General features: G+C 37.1%; 1 protein-coding gene across 3 annotated transcripts; it reads right to left on the reverse strand.

Moving 5' to 3' along the window:
• Nucleotides 1–288: 288 nt before the first annotated feature.
• Nucleotides 289–13,689, reverse strand: atmin (ATM interactor). Of its 3 annotated transcripts, XM_056766167.1 has the most exons (5): nt 13,437–13,576; nt 6,686–6,823; nt 4,484–6,343; nt 4,171–4,370; nt 289–2,803 (listed from the first exon to the last, which is right to left on the reverse strand). In XM_056766167.1, exons 4-5 carry the CDS (start codon nt 4,362–4,364, stop codon nt 1,111–1,113), a joined length of 1,887 nt encoding a protein of 628 aa, XP_056622145.1. In that variant the 5' UTR covers nt 4,365–4,370; nt 4,484–6,343; nt 6,686–6,823; nt 13,437–13,576; the 3' UTR covers nt 289–1,110. The 3 variants fall into 3 exon arrangements, with proteins under 3 accessions (XP_056622145.1, XP_056622144.1, XP_056622146.1); XM_056766166.1 differs by lacking the exon at nt 6,686–6,823 and having other exon boundaries at nt 4,484–4,609; nt 13,437–13,689; XM_056766168.1 differs by lacking the exons at nt 6,686–6,823; nt 13,437–13,576 and having other exon boundaries at nt 4,484–4,609; nt 6,179–6,337.
• Nucleotides 13,690–18,047: the final 4,358 nt, after the last annotated feature.

Here is an 18,047-nt window from a genome sequence, read left to right on the forward strand (position 1 = left end):
TTAAACATGAACACAAAAACTTAACAAAAGATGTTAGGTTATTCTGCTTTTTTTACATTAAAGCAAGACCTGAAATAATTTTCAAGACACTATTTTAATAGTAGAACATATCTTAACCGGTCTACTGCTGCTGCCACCTGAGCTTCATAGCAGTTACAACCACACTCTGTAAGTCACAGCCATACCCATACCCTGCCTGAGGAAGAGTGCAAGATGTTCTTATGCAGAACACTATGGAATCTTCTTTTAAGTAATACACAGATGTTAAATCAATGACATGAGGGAGAATAAATTATAATTTTTTTATTAACTATCCATTTTTTAAGATGTGTAAACTCAATCCTGAAAATTAACAACCTTATAATACATGCTTTCAGGGTAATATGATTTTTGTTTACTGTAAACAAGAGCCATTTTCATATTTAAATAAAATACCGTACAGAAAGCAAATCAAAGTACTGCGTTTTTGAAAGAAAATGAAACATGCGAGTTTGAGTTATCAACTGACTCGAAGATGTACGATAATAAAAGTTCTGATGACATAACAGTATGCAAAAAATGTACAGTATGCATGACCAAGAAACAAAATGTATTCAGTGTCAACAACTAGATTGGTCTTAAGCATTGTACAGTACTAATAAACACAAAAGTCTGCTTTATACAAGTAAACAGTTCAATGACAATAAAACATCCACAATGACTATTAGACTAAACAACAACTGACATTAAAGTATAACTGCAGAACAGAGCCTTTAAATAATTGTATATAATTATCACATCCGATTTCTTTAATTGGACCACACAGAAATTAAGTACTACCAACATAGCATCCAAACTAGAGTCTGTTAACCATTCTCTTTGAACAAATACAAGGTAAAATGCCTGCAATGAAAATAAACTACATAATGACACTGAAGTGATAAAGTGCTGCAATGCTTATGCAAACATCTTTAAGAAACATCCAGATACATTACCTTATTTATGAGTGTCGAAATTTTTACAAGCATGCTGAATTAGAGCATGCAGCTCTACCACCTATACTGTAGGAAATGACAGATAGGACTCTTCCGTAATCTTACTCAAATAACAACTGTCAGTTTGATAAAGCCCTCAGCTTTTTGATTTCCCAGCATTTGGAAACAGTGAAATAAGCTCCTTACATGTCTGCGTTTCCACCGAGCTAAAGTGAGACTCCACGTTCCAAGCCAAATCTGCTGAAAGAAAGTCATCCACTGCTGTTTGGGTCTCGTTACTAGTGTGGAAGCGGTGTCCCAGACTGGTTAATGAACTGGAGATGGTCTGGGTCTTGGCGCTACTAAGTCTGGCCTGTCCTTCCTGAGTGCAGGGCAGGGGCAGCAGTTCGGGCCTTATGTCAGTTTGTGTCTCTATGCCCGAGGACTCTGTGCTTATACTGAAGCCAGGTTGCCTGAGGATGTTGCTGAGGGGCATGTGCCCACTTGTTTTTAATAGGAAGTTGAGGTCTGTCTGGGTCTGGGTGTCAAACATCTCTAGCTCCAGATCATTTGGTTGCACCCTTGTTGCCACATCACTATTGTGTCCATCACCCAGGTTGTCAAAGAGCAAAAAGTCTGTCTGTGTCTCAATATCTAAGAGTTCCAAAGTTGTTTCTGTGTTTAGACTGTTTAAGCCACTTTCTTCTGTCTGAGTCTGAATGTGTGTTGCATTAAGGAACTCCTCAAAATCAAAGTCAATACTAGCATGTTGTGGTTCATGCACAGAAACCAAACCTGAAGTACAGCTTGAAGATACTGTACCCAGGCTGTCTGAAAGGATGTTCTCAAGGTCTCTGAAAAGTATCATAGTCTGAGTCTGGTTGTCTGCAACTGTGTTTTGGTGTAAAATGTCATTCTGGGTCTTGTCTTCAAAAAGTCTGGTATCAGTGTTGGATAGGGAATCCTCCAAACCACTGGTTCTGAAAGAAGCATTAAATGTTGATGTCTGAGTGGAGACACTTAGTGTACCAGTATCGAAAAGATCTGTGCACATAGCCTGGTTCAACTGGCCTTTTTCAAATTGGGCTACACCAGAAGAGCTTGTCTGTGTTTCTCGGTTCACATTAGCAGAAGAGAAACTATAAACATCTGTCTGTGCTCCAATGGAGGACAAGGCTCTAATCCGAGAAGGTAATGTCTGGGTTTGCACACTGACAGGCAGCTGAATTTGAGCACTCACAGTGATGTCTGTTTGAGAGCAAGACGACACCGAGACCTCACAGCTGGGGGGAACATTCACTGGTCCAGCTTCCGTGTTTGCCCATTTAAGGTTTGAGATAGCTGTTTGAATGTTTGTAGAAGTGCCTTTGCCGCTAGATTCAAGATGGATAACTAGATCTCCAACGAATGCAGGGTCCTCAAGATTGACCTGTACTCCTGTGCTAATGGTTTCAGGGCAAGATCTAGGTACAGGGAAAGTGTCTTTGAAATTCATAATTGACGGTTGCAAAAGGTGCACACTGCTAACAGACCCTTGCGCATCTACAGCCAAGACCAATGATCTCACAGCACTACTTTCTGTAGTGGGAAGGAGGATGGGCAGATGTGTGAGTTGCATGACAGGAACATTTACTAGAGCCACTTTGGGTTTGGGGAGTAGGAGCTTCTGAATATTTCTTGGGTAGTAACGTTTGTGTCGTGCGGTGTCTGGGACTTCGGAGAGCCATTCATTAGAAATCTCATTGATTTTTTTCTCAGAGTATGGCATTTCATACATTTGTTCGTTGGGCAAAATGTTTATTGCATTTTTTGCCAATCTTTCCATTTTCCTCTTTTTTACAGGTGGATACCTATAAGAAAGACACAAATTGATACTAAGCAATTCATCAATTAAACAGTGCAATGATAGTCCTGACATAATATAACAATGTGTCACTGTGAAAATGATTTATTTATAGCGAAAACCTGGGTTTTACTACATACAGTATTAAAGGCTATATATTAATTTATGTAAATACATGTTATGTGAAACTTAAATTACATTGGCTGGAACATTTATCACCTTTTCAACAATTGTTCAGTGCATATAGGCACATTTTCATATATACATATAATTGATATGCTTATAGTGTATATGGCTGACATAGAATACACAAATGATTTCTGTTAAATCAATGAACTAATTAGTTCATTGAACTAATGAACTAATTAGTTTGTAATTAGTTAGTAAATCAATGAACTAATTAGTTTGGTTGGCGAATGTTCGCCAACCAAAATTTGTCCAGAAATAGTAAAAAATGCATGTTCAGAGAAAGACGCGCTGCGGGACTTGCAGTGCATGAGTAAATTTCGAAAAACAAACTTTGGTGTATGTTAGTTGGGTCTGAAGCCCCACCACTCCAGACATCCTTTTGAGATCATACAGTGGAGCATGCAAACAAGTTCCCTGTACTAAACAATTTGTGAACACTGACAAAAATGAGCTCTGGGTTTGAATTGTAACAAAAAATTGCAACATTGTCCAAAAAAATCTATTGTATATCATGTTTGGTATTTTACTTTGATATTTTTTAGTAACAAAATCATTTGTTGCGCAATTTTTTTTTAAAGAAATGTTGTATGTATTATCTTGAGTAAAATTGACAATGCTTTTTATATCTTTGCCTTTACAATATACTATTTAAGTTAAATTTACTTAAGTTACTTTAACTTTAACATAGACACAACTGAGCAAAGGATTTCCAGGCATGCTTTGCATAACACAGAAAAATAATAAAAATGTCACATTTGTGTGTTATTCAATGCATTTTAAGCATAACAAGAGAAGTTAGAGTCTTCTTAATATGTGGTACTCAGATTTATTGGTGTAAAATGAGTTTTGGTTTCATTGGTGGTTTAAAGAAGTTACCATTATGCTGAAGAGTAGAGCGTTAACTCAGAAAATAAGAGTTAACAATAGTTTTGAATGTTGCCATGATTGAAAGGCATTATTTTAGATATGCTAATGCTGTGATTACAACTCCTTTGTTCGGACTGTCCTGCGATAATCAGAGGCAGAAATGTGAAACTGGTTGATATTTGGCTGCTTAAAACAGGATAGACAATATTAAGTGAACATAGACAAAGTTTGTAAACTTAGAAATTTAAGTTGCTGTTACTTAAGAATCCAAGCTTAAATTATAAGATACGAAATACAATAACAAATTAAACCAAGTACCTGTGCTCTTTAGGAACCTCGTGACCTGTTCTGTAGGTATGAGACAGCAGTGCTGGTCTACTGGCATAAGGACAACCACATGTACAGCTATATGTCCTCCCACAGTCCTCAGTGTGTCGCCGCAAATCCCACTCTGTGCTGTAGCTATTACAGCACTTCAAACACTTGTGCTTCTTCTCTGCATGCATCTTCATAAAGTGCTGCACCATAAACAGGATTAGGAAACATATGTGCTAGGAACTGCTTTCAAAAAAGGTCATGCTTTTTTATTAAGTTCTTAATAAAACAATATCAGAAAAATGTTAATAAGTACCTGTTTAACAAGTGAAAACTGGGAGAAGGGTCTTTTTGGTCCCCTTGGGCAGCCTTCTACTGGGCAACAATAGATCTTCTGTGAAGCTTTCAAATCTTTCCTGATCGTAGGATTAACCAGACCTTCCTGGAATTATAAGAAACATACAGTAGTAAGAATTGAGTACTTTCTAAAATAAACATGACTGATGTTTTGCCTTTGGTAATTCCTTAATTTCAGATTGACAACCCCCTCCCCAAGAGAATAGTCAGTCTTCATCACTTGATAACTGACCCTTAGTATTGGAGGGGAGGACTTCCTTTGCTAAAGTGACCATATTGAGCTTTGCATTCCCCACATTTATAATAATAGCAGTGGTGCATATTGTTATTATCTTTGACTAAACTCATGCCTGTATTCAAATAACACACAAGGGCTGTAACCGTAGTGATGTAGTAAACATCAAAGATTGCTTTCATTAATGCATTAATAAATTAATACAAATATAATTGTATATACATAAACTCGCTTTAAACACTTTAGTTATTAAAGATGTACTATAACTATTAACTATATTCTATTAGTGTATGATACTTTTTCCTTTATCTGTTATAAAAAACATATATAAGAAGACATTAATATTTATATTAATGTCAGTGTCTTTTGGTTGTTTGATACAGTGGCCCATTGCTGCCACATACATTTTTTTTACTTTTTCCACTCAATTATGTCATAATACCGCGATAAAATGTTGTTTAAGCGGGATAATATGTTGTTTTAACAGGATGTCGTTAAAACGTTACAATTTGTTGAGATGTTGATTAATGAAAACCTGCGTGAGAAAAATATGTTGTTTTAAACAATATATTATCTCATTAAATGTCGTTAAAATTGTATCTTTTCTCGTTTTGACTGGATAATATGTCAATTAAACAATCTATTTTCTTGTTACAAAGGGATAATATGAGGTCTCATAATAATTACACATTAGTCTATTTCATAAAAGTGACATATTTTCTCCGCAGATTGGCGAACCGACGCCCACTGTACACTAGCCAACATCAAGACAGCGATTTCTCTTCTGAGTTGCACTCCCTACGGATCCAGAATATTTAATACATTTTTGACTGACAACAAATCCAGCTTCAAAACATTTCAGATGTAGTAGTTTATATCCACGAAGCTTCCCATTAGGGCTGGGCGAAGTGAAGATGTTAATGTATATCACCAATGTCTCGCAAATATCTCGATGTCAATTACAACAGATAGATACCAAACAATAATCGATAATAATGGAAAATACAAGTTATAACATTATCATGCTGTAACAATGTTCAAAATAAGGAAGGAAGGAGACAGGAACCAGGGAATTAATTCCCTCCCGGTAAGTATCCACAGATTGATTGCTGTGCAACATTTAGCAGATGCTTTTATACAAAGCGACCTACAGAGAATTCAGGCAGCAATAAGCGATATGTTATACAGGAGCAATAATACAATAGGTGCCAATACAAAGTTACTAGTTTCAGCTTAATCTAGACCAAAACATTTTGAGAGAAAGAGAGAGGGTTAGTGTTTATTTATTTTCATTTTTTTGTCAAGTATTCACAGAAGAGATGGGTTTTAAGTATTTTTTTAATGTTGTGAGATATGTGGTTGACTGGACTGAGTAAGGAAGAATCTTCCAATAGGAGGAGCGGGAAAGCGATTTACTGCCCTTTTGATAGGCAATACAAGACACTGCTCATTTGCTGAACGCAGGGTTCTTGATGGGGAGTAGGAGTGTAGTAGGGTGTGAAAGTATGCCAGTGCAGATCCAGTGATAGTCCTGTAGGCAAGCAGTAGTGACTTGAATATGAAACGTGCTTCAACCGGTAGCCACTGGAATAACAATTATGGAACATGATGAGTACATCCCAACAACCAAACAGTTAAAATCGTTTTTATAATTTTATTTAAACACCTTGTATGGAGGATTAAATGAATTTGTGATTTAATCTGTGCATTAAAAACTCAATTTTATCCATATTTTAAATAACTTTCTAGTTCGATATGTATTATACAAAATATAACGATGAATAAAACTTCACTCTATTTAGATACATAAGTAAATTATATTGTGTTGAAGTCTTTGGTAATTTATGTAGAGTATTTAATGCAGATAATTATTGACAAAGATTAATAAATATTATCTTTAAGATTAACATTATATTCTTTACTTACAACAAGTTTAGCAGGATGTCTGTTTTTTAGATACAACCATCCAAAGCTTCTTCAGTCACACTCGAAAATATAAGGGTCCGTTAGTTTTAACCTGCCAAATCGATCGAAAATCACTAAAATATGAGTTTACTCTCACATCTGTAAGGTAAAAGGTAGAAAAAGAATACAAATAAACCGCTAAATATCATGCAGTGAGGCAAAACAAAATAACCATTAATGTGAAAAAATTGATTAATAGCATTCGTTTTGACAATATAATAGATTTTACTCTGATCATACATTTTCAATATAATAACATAATAAATAGAAATCACCTATTTCATTTATCAAATGACCAGTGTCTGTCAAGTGACGACTGGATATTAGCGCACAACAAAGACAAAGTATAATCTAAGAAGGGTTTTAATGAATCCACAGGAACAGAGTTACACGCAAACATAAACAATAGCAGAGAAGGAACTGAGGAACACACAAGGCTTAAATACATGGGGAAACGCAGTCAAGGGAAACTGAATCAGGTGAGGGACTAATTAACTAATAAGGACATCAGAAACCGAAGGCAAAACCGAAACAGAGTTAAACCGTGACAGTGTCATAGGTTATCTGAAGACCCATATACCATGTCGCTACAACATTCTCCATGGGATTAATTTACAACGTTATTTTAGGTCGTAGCTCCAACGTTTTCAGAAAGTTAGCAAAAGTTCTTCGAATTGGAATTCATACTGCAAAAGCAACCAAATAGTTTTTTAAGGGAAAGAAGTGGACTGTTATGCAATGGCCAAGTCAATCACCTGACCTGAATCCGATTGAGCATGCATTTCACTTGCTGAAGACAAAACTGAAGGGAAAATGCCCCGAGAACAAGCAGGAACTGAAGACGGTTGCAGTAGAGGCCTGGAAGAGCATCACCAGGGATAAAACCTAGCGTCTGGTGATGTCTATGTGTTCCAGGCTTCAGACTGTAATTGACTGCAAAGGGTATTATACAACCAAGTATTAAAAAGTGAAAGTTTAATTTATGATTATTATTCTGTCCCATTACTTTTGGTCCCTAACAAGTGGGAGGCACATATGCAAACTGTTGTAATTCCTACACCGTTCACCTGATTTGGATATACATACCCTCAAATTAAAGCTGACAGTCTGCAGTTAAAGCACATCTTGTTCGTTTAATTTGAAATCCATTGTGGTGGTGTATAGAGCCAAAAATGTTAGAATTGTGTCGATGTCCCAATATTTATGGACCTGACTGTATGTTCTGTCTCATGATTCCAGAAGCTTTGTGATTTTGTTAATCTATGTATAACTAATCATGTGAGCTTCATTTACCCAAGTAATGAGGTAGTTCAGGGCTAGTCAACTGGTGACCGCGGCGGGCCAAATCTTTACCTGGCCCCCCTAACATTTAAAATAAGTAGAGAGGCTTTGGTGTGCTTTAAGAAATGCACATCCTGAAAATGCCACACCTTTGAAAGCGGATCCACGTGCAGTAAACATTTAATTTAAATAATAAATGACGAAAACAAACCAAGGTAATCCACAGACTGAACGAAGCATAAAACAAAGACAGACACCAAACAAAGGAAACACTAAGGCTTAGATACACTACGATAACAAGGAAACAGGAAACAACTGGGGAAACTAGTTGAGACTAAAAACTACAAAGGACTACAAAACATGGCACAGAACAGGAAGTAACAGAAAAGTTCACAAATACTGTACAGGGGAAACATGGACAGGGATCGTGACGTACTGGGATCGTGACAGGCACGAATGCAATTGTAATTCACCCAAGGATTCGATAGTAGCGTTCTGTTTCCTTAACACACAGTTTGATTTGCTTTATTAGACGCCAGTTTTAACATCAAGGGGCAGGGATTACTTTTGTGCTGAATGTATTAGCATTTTTTACTTTATTTTTATCTGAATTTCATTTATTCAATATCTTCATAAGTATCTTCTTGGAAAAAAACAATACCACCCACATCTTCGATGTACTGGGGGAATGTGGGTTAGTAAATTAACAGCAATTTCATTAAAACGTTTTAGGGAATATAAAAAAACATTTAAAAAAACAATATCCCTTTAAATTAAATATAATGAAAAGGAGTACACTGGATGCAATATTTGTGTGCATGTTTTAATATGTGACCTGTAAGAAACAGCAACAAAAACAGTATAAAAGGAACAAAATGCAACAAATAACGGAAATACAAAATAACAGAAGAAATTATGATATGGGAAAAATTGGCCTGCATCCAAATTATACTTTTGTAATCTGGCCCACAAAGATAAGTAGTTGAAGACCCGTGACGTAGTTAGTTGACTCTGTTAGCTTAAAAACAACTGCATTTTGAATGTAAGGTAGGTCACCTGTGGAACACCTTGAGAGTGCTGAAGCTGACTTCTGCTGGCAAAACTACAAACTATTTTTCTTCAGTAAATTCTCTTCTATTAATTGCATTCCTGACATCTTGTCTTCATTCATTCATAACTGGTCAACGGGTCTTTTACTGTAAATCCCCAACAACATTACCATATTTTACCCTGGATCACAAAACCAATCTTAAGTAGCACAGGAACATTTTTAGTAAAAGCCAAAAATACATTGTATGGGTCAAGATTATTGATTTTCTTTTATGACAAAAATCATTAGGATATTAAGTAAGGATCATGTTCCATTTAGATATTTTGTGAGTTTCAATATTTAGATTTTTTTGCACCCTCAGATTCCAGAGTTTTAAACAACAGTATCTCTGCCAGATATTGTCCTATCCTAACATCCCATAAATCAATAGAAATATTAATTATTCAGCCTTCGGATATTGTAAAAATCTCCATTTCGAACATATATGATCACAGTTTTTTAAGTTGTTTCTGCCTTTAGGAGTGCAATTAAATATAACATATACAAGACGTTGAAGTTTTTATTGTTAATAAACATGTTTATTTATATTTTTGCCACTGAAACCGTCTTTAATAGTTGTACTTAAAGCCCCAGTGAAAAAAAATAAATCCTTAATGACGTCAATAAAATTATATTTTCCTACGCAGTGACAAAATTTGCAGATATAATCGTTTAAAACTGACAGTCTGGCATGTGCGCTCAAATAAATCTAGAGATTCCATGACATCACGCTACACTGTAAAGTCTAATTGTTGTCCTGACTTACAAATTATTTGTTAACTTTCCTCAGTTGTAAAAATGTATACATTTTACTAGTTTTTATTAAGTTACGATATCTTGCAGGGGAAAAAAAACAACTTACTTTTCGCCTTTAGTATATTTTACTTAAATCAAGCAAGTAGCGGCAAGCGAAGCAATTACTTTACTACACCAGCCAGAGGCAGTGGAGAGCAGCATGCTTTGCGCCAGACTGCATTAGGAGAGTACATTTTTAAAAATATGATTATTTTATATGTTTTTAGTAAAGTTAAAGACTGGATAGAGTTAAATGTTCACTTCTCTCAGATATTTAGAAGAGTTTACATATTTTTAACAGTTTTGTGGTTACCACTGTTTAGAAGATAGGTGCATGTGATTAGGGTCTCCAAAGCTCGCATGTTTTTTACCAATGAGCATAGTGTGTGCACACAGTTGAGATCCGTCTCCTCTTGCTCATTTTGTGTTGCACAAGTCAAGGTGTTTGATTTATGCATTTTTAGAATAATATTTATGTGAACTGTAGTAACATTTAATTTAGCTATACGGTAATCAAAATTTAGTATTGCAAACTTGTCCGGGTATACAGTGCAATAGATCCAAAGGAAATTCTTAAGTTGGTAATAATAGTTAATTCGGAGTACTCCACACTAAGTCAAGAGTACATATTAACTAATTTTTTTAGTTACTTGAACTCATCAATACCATTTCACTTTACTTAGTTTTTTTAATGCAAACGGTTTGCATGCTTTTTTTAAGTAAGATCAACAAATTAGATTTTACAGTGTAGACTTTCACCTCTCGTCAAAGTTCTTGTCCAATCAAATCCTCTTTAGAATCCGAAGAGTCCAACTCCATTCACTATGAAAGCTGCGTAAGCGGCACCTCAAATCAGCCACTTGTTGGCATATGTCTTATGTCCTACATGGTGAATGACGCATAATGCCCTAGATGGGAGATGGGGGCTAATCCAGACAGTGTAAACATTAACATTAAACTCTTTAAAGCAGTTGAAATGTCCTCCGGTTCAGAGACATGATTGCGATCATACGCGCAAATCCACTGAGAAAACACAATGTATCTGACCCGTTTCAAGTACAGAATATTGAATGTTAAGGCTATATGGAAGAGATTGGATATTGCAGCCTTGATGAGTAAAGGAGAAGACAAATGCCAGTGAGTGACACCAACATAAATAACTTATGCTTCAAATGATACATCACTGTTAACAGTGATCTTCCTATTATTTCAAATAGACTTTTACACTATTATGCTTTTAAATGCAGCTTTGCCATGTTGACTGTATGCTGAAAATGAAATGGTTCTACTTGGTTATTTTATAAGGGGGCAGGGTCACTCGACATGTCTCGCGCTCTCTCCATTTTTCAATTCAAATTACATCAACACCTCAAATGCTGCGTGTTCCAAGGCATTCCAGTGGGAATTTTAAAATTAAAAAGAGTGAGACATATCATATTAGTGGGCCACCCCCTTTCAATATAACCAATAGTGTTCTGTTTACTGCACAGTCAGCCTGGCAAAACTGTTTTTAAAAAAGTGTGATGAAACAAGGGTGTAAAAATCTATTGAAAAGAGTAGGAAGATCTATGATAACAGTGATGTGTCATTAGAAGCTTGTTATTAACATTGGTAAATGACACTGGCGTGTCTTCTCCTTTAGTCATTTAGGCTGTGATGTCGGATCTCTTCCATAGAGCTTTAACATTCAATATTCTATGCAAGCTTGCATTAGTAGTATTGTGATTGCAATAACATTTGATAACATAATTCATTACTTTCATTAATTTTAGGTGAACTGTCCCTTTCAATTTTGAACACAGATCAGAGGTCACATTTCACTACAACATATGTCGTCGATTTTGTCTCATAATAAAAAATTAAAATGATCATCTTTTTCTCTTAAGATTTTTGCCTTCAATTTTGAAAAGACAGTGGAGAACAGACAGTAAAGCATTTGATAGAGACAGGGGAGTGGGACCAGCAAAAGATGCTTGAGACGGGAATCAAACTCTGGTCAGACGTTAGTTTGCCGACATGATTTCATTATTGCCTTGAAATGTAACGGTTCCCTTTGTGAAATCAGGGCTGCTGCACATTTTGTAACATCAAATTGAAGACTTTTTAAATCCTGTTTAAGACCTGAACAAAGAAAAAAACAGTACCATTTTTATACTGCAGAACAAACAGCCTTTAAGACACATTTAACATATGTCCCAATTTTTACTCAGAAGAATGAAAGCATCAAAACAGATACATCTCAAATAGGTACATCATATTTGTCAGAAGCCTTTTTCTTAATTTCCTAATCCAGCTGCTCTTTTTTCTCCTTCTGGTCTCTTCTCGGTGTGTTTGACTTTGTTATTCCATCTGCCATACTATAACTAGCTAGCTAAACTAGCTTCTTTGAAACTACTAAGATTTTTATGACAATCTCACAAAAATACAGATGTATAGTATTTATTATATGAAACTGTATAGTAAATTTAGTGTACCGTTTTTTACTAAATAAAAAGAAATATTAAAATATACTACAAAGTGTATAACTGGCTAGCTAATCCTACAGAATAATACTGTAGTATATGTTAATAGAGTGTGATAGTTAACATAATATTCTACAGCTGTAATATACTACAATCTACTATAGGAAATACTAAAGTACACAACAGTATTTTTATGTGATATGATACACCGGAGTATGTATTAATGTCTCATGTTTTAAATTAAGAAGTTTAAAACAATGTAATACAATACCCGTATAATTGTATTGTTTATTAATTGTTTTCCTTACATAAGATTCATATTTAATACTAATAGGATGGGGATGTCGAACTTTATATATTAACCCACTCCTGTTAGTCATTTACGGAACTCTTGCTCTTCTGGGAAAGCAAAGCTACAGTGTTTAACAAGTACGTAGTTGTCAAGCTACTGATAAGTTTAGTCAAGTTAGTTATTATTGTCTCTACTTTAGCTACTACCAACAACACTCCATCACACAAACCCGCCTAAAGTTACTCATTATGGGGAAAATAAAAGTTTAGTCAGACAGATAGAGAGAGAGAAGATATCACCTCATTGTAAAATCAATATAACACAGAGAAGAGTAACCAAGGTGTTGTTTGTTTATGTCTTTTAGAGTTCGCGAGAAAGCAAAATAAGTTTAGCATTGCAAGAAGCTTAGAGCGCGTTCAGCGACAGGAAAGCGACAATATTATGAGTTTTAAGGTTTTTTGGGCCCATCTTGCAAGTAGGCTAATACTCGTTACTTGCACGGGCTAACCAATCTCTTTATTTCCCATCTCGGAGCCAAATAGCATTACAATTACATTTAGCCATCTTTTCTCTTCTGTTTGCACGCACTCCGCAGACTTCCACATGAGCAAAAAAATCGTAAAATAAAATGTTTTGTCTATTTTGTACCATACTCTCCCACATACCCAACTGTTCATTCAACATTAAAACAATCATAAACCTGCGAAACAAGAATACTCGTAAGCAAACTCCAAAGCAAACAGGTTAACGAGTAAACCAAATTGTTTCATGAAATGTTGTATAATGTAATACCTTGACCCTGTGAGATTTTACCAGATGCATGTTCAGTGCTGGAGTGTTGGGCAGAATCTTCCCGCATCCCTCTACAGTACACAGGATGTTGGTGCGTACTTCTCTGCTGAGTTCTGTTATCGAGGGTTTTATAATCTGTCTGTTCTGTAAGGACGGCTGCTCGCAGCATTTCTGCATGTTGTGTACGCTACTGCTGACAGCAGAATCCGCCATGATTCAACGTTTTGCAGAAAAGCGCACACTTTTACTTCCGGGAGACGTCACTTAGCATCGGTCTCGGGCTGTGTCTTAAACCGCTCCCTATGTCCTATTTAGTGCACTATATCGTGTGTCCGCCATTTTGTAGTGGTGTCCGAAACCTATGGCTGAATCCAAAATCGCAAACTCAATGAGTAGGTACGTAATTTCAGTAGGTACGTACTCAACGGGCTAAATGGTACATACTGTTTTCCATGAATGGGTGTAGTATGAATGCGATCGGCCGTTGTCCGCCATATTGATGATTTATTTCCCTTTATAATGGTTGGGTGCAAATTCTGGTTGGGTGCAAATTCCGTTTGTGGTGCACATCCGCCACCTATTGTACTGGATTTTATTGTCAATGAATATAAATATAATTGCTTACAAATTAAGTGTACCCTAGAAATGCATTGCTAGCCCACACATACACTTGGGCACAATATTATTATACTGACCAATAGTTAATGTTTTCCTGAAAATAATATATTGTATTAAAATAGGCTACTAAATGTAATTGTATTGCCATAAACCATCTATGCATTAATACAGACTAAAAAAATATGCCTGAAGTAATGTAATATGTTTTATTTACAGAAAACTATATACGTAAATTTAATGTAAGAAAATAAATTAATGTAATAATTAAAAAATAAATATACAAGTAAACATCACATGAATCCAAGCTTTATTTCAATGTATTGTTGTAACAAATTATCCTGTATCTACAGGCGTTGAACCCCACATACTGCCATCTCGTAGCTGAGCAGCATTGCCACCTTTGTGATTTTAACGAGTGTGAATCAGCACCTCCAAATCTGAGGCCATGGTTCTCAGTTGGAAAAGGGTGGCTTGCCCACTTCAGGTAGGTGGAGAGTTCCTGCCTAAAGTGGAGGAGTTCAAGTATCTGGGGATCTTGTTCACGAGTGAGGGAAGGATGGAACGGGAGATTGACAGACGGATCGGTGCAGCTTCTGCAGTAATGCGGTCGCTGTACCGGTCTGTCGTGGTGAAGAAGGAGTTGAGCCGCAAGGCGAAGCTCTCGATTTACCGGTCAATCTACGTTCCTACTCTCACCTATGGTCATGAGCTGTGAGTCATGACCGAAATTACAAGATCCCGGATACAGGCGGCCGAAATGAGCTTTCTCCGCAGGGTGGCTGGGCGATCCCAGAGAGATAGGGTGAGAAGCTTGGTCACTCGGGAGGAGCTCAGAGTAGATCCGCTGGTCCTCCTCATCGAGAGGGGCCAGCTGAGGTGGCTCAGGTATCTTTTCCGGATGCCCCCTGGACGCCTTCCCGGGAAGGTGTTCCGGGCATGTCCCACCGGGAGGAGACCCCAGGGAAGACCTAGGACACGCTGGAGGGACTATGTCTCCCGGCTGGCCTGGGAACGCCTCGGTGTCCCCCCAGAAGAGCTGGAGGAAGTGTCTAGGGAGAGGGATGTCTGGGCATCCCTGCTTAGACTGCTGCCCCCGCAACCCGGCTGCTGATAAGCGGAAGAAAATGGATGGATGGATGGACGAGTGTGCTCATCCGTCCCTGTAACAGTCAAACAAGATTCAAGTTGCCCCTGTGATTTGTGCTCAATACTGCATTTAAATGTGGAGGTAGATGCACATGTGTTAACTCGCTGTTTAACCAACTCATATTTTCATGAATTCAACAACGGTATTAATGGACAAATAAAATATTTACATTGTGTTAAGTTACTTAAGTAAATATGTTTATTTACATAACTTATATGTATCTATGAAAGCAGTGAACAATGCTTTGTACCAAATATTAACAGACATAAGCTACATCACAGGCAGCCAAAACAGTTTGTACCCAAAAATGGCCAGAAAAAATAACTTCGCCCAGTTGTGGTTGCCACACTCATGCCAAATCTGGGATGAATGAGGCAAATCACTGCAACAAAAAACTGTGCACTCAGCCAGCAAATGTAAATGTGTTTAATAAGAACGATAAAACTAAATTAAGTATATCATTTATACTTAATCATGCACTTTATAAAATCTTCTAAAAAAATGTGTATTAGACAATCAGTTTATGTAAAAGTGAAGATATGTTTTAAATGTTTTTCAACAAAACATAATTTTATTGAGATGTGATTTACTTTTCCCTTCTTAAAACACTTTACATTGAATAGAATAGACTATGCACAGAACAAACCCTTTTAGAGGTTTCAAGTTTCATACTTTAATGTAGGTGTTGCAATGTGCTCCTTATATGTAAAAATGCTCGAAAGAAATATGAGAAATATATGTTTAGATTCTTATTTGAATTGTAACATTACAATAAACAAATGGAAGTGATCGATAAAACATCCGGAATCTCCTCAAGTAAGTGTACCTTAACAGAAGGACAGATTGACAGAAAGAGATACAGTTGAAAGAAAAAGTATGTGAACCCTTTGGGCTTACTTGGATTTCTTCATAAATTGGTCATAAAATGTGTTCTGATCTTCATCTAAGTCACAACAATAGAGAAACACAGTCTGCTTAAACTAATACCGCACAAACATTATACGTTTTCATGTTTTTATTGAACACAACATGTAAACATTCATAGTGTAGGGTGGAAAAAGTATGTGAAATCCTAGGCTAATGACTTCTCCAAGAGCTAATTGGAGCCAGGAGTCAGCCAACCTGGGGTCCAATCAATGTGATGAGATTGGATGTGTTGATTAAAGCTGGCCTGTCCAATAAAAAACACACACCAGTTTTGAGTTTGCTGTTCTGAAGAAGCGTTGTCTGATGTGAACCATGCCTCGCACAAAAGAGCTCTCAGAAGACCTACGATCAAGAATTGTTGACTTACATAAAGCTGGAAAGGGCTACAAAAGTATATCTAAAAGCCTTGATGTCCATGTGTCCACGGCAAGACAGATTGTCTACAAATGGAGAAAGTTCAGCACTGTTGCTACACTCCCTAGGCGTGGTCGTCCTGTAAAGATGACTGCAAGAGCACAGCGCAGAATGCTCAACGAGGTGAAGAAGAATCCTAGAGTGTCAGCTAAACACTTACAGAAATCTCTGGCACATGCTAACATTTTTGTTGACAAATCTACAATGAGGAAAACATTAAACAAGAATGGACTTCATGGGAGGTCACCACGGAGGAAGCCACTGCTGTCCAAAAAAAACATTGCAGCACGTTTGAAGTTTGCAAAAGAGCACCTGGATGTTCCACAGCACTACTGGCAAAACATTCTGTGGACAGATGAAACCAAAATTGAGTTGTTTGGAAAGAAGCGTGTTGTATGTAACCAGCTCTCCTCCTTTCTGATGCTGAACAACTTGCTGGACAGCAACCAGTCAGGTTTCAAGAGTGGTCATTCCACTGAGACTGCGCTGCTCTTTGTCATCGAAGCCCTGAGACTGGCAAGAGCTGCTTCAAACTCGTCTGTACTCATCCTACTGGATCTATCTGCTGCCTTTGACACCGTTAACCACCACATCGCCCTGTCGACCTTCAAGGCTATGGGTGTCTCCAGAATGTTGCTTCAATGATTCAGGTCTTACCTTTCAGGCAGGTCATTTAAAGTATCCTGGAAAGGTGAGGTCTCGGAGTCCCAAACTCTTGATACAGGGGTGCCTCAGGACTCAGTGCTTGGGCCGTTGCTCTTTTTTGTATACATGACATTCCTTGGCTCTGTCATTCGGAAACATGGCTTTTCCTACCACTGCTATGCGGTAGATACACAACTCTACCTGTCATTTCAGCCTGACGATCTGACTGTTTCTAAAAGCATTTCAGCATGCCTGAGTGACATTTCGCTCTGGATGAAGGACCATCACCTGCAGCTGAACCTTGCAAAAACAGAACTCCTTGTAATCCCGTCCCACTCTAAACCTAAATCTAAAAGTGGCTTAACTTCACAGATCAGGTTGCCAGCACCACTCGGTCATGTAGATTCGCCAGATCCTTACGGTCTGCAAATGAACAACGTCTTGTGGTGCCACCCCAAAAAGGTAAAAAATCGCTCTCACGAACCTTCTCTGGATAGGTTCTACATTTGTGGAATGATCTGCATGCTGCTACAAGACCAGCAGATTCTGTGGCCATATTTAAGAATCGGCTGAAAACACATCTCTCCTGTCAGCACCTGACCGATCAATTCCGATTTCTATATCTTCCCTACAATATCTTAAAAAACATGCTTATTTAAACTTAGATAAACTAAACTTGGCTCTGTACACTGTCTTAGGCTGTGTGAGACGTGTTTTTATGATCTTATACTTTTTGTTGTCCTAATGTTTGACCCAACTGCTTCCAATGTTTACCCAACTTGTAAGTTGCTTTGGATAAAAGCGTCAGCTAAATGACTAAATAAAAATATAGTCCTATAGATTATCAATGATGAGAGGCA

This window comes from Triplophysa dalaica, chromosome 14 (genome assembly GCF_015846415.1).
Source record: "Triplophysa dalaica isolate WHDGS20190420 chromosome 14, ASM1584641v1, whole genome shotgun sequence".
NCBI classification, from domain to species: domain Eukaryota; kingdom Metazoa; phylum Chordata; class Actinopteri; order Cypriniformes; family Nemacheilidae; genus Triplophysa; species Triplophysa dalaica.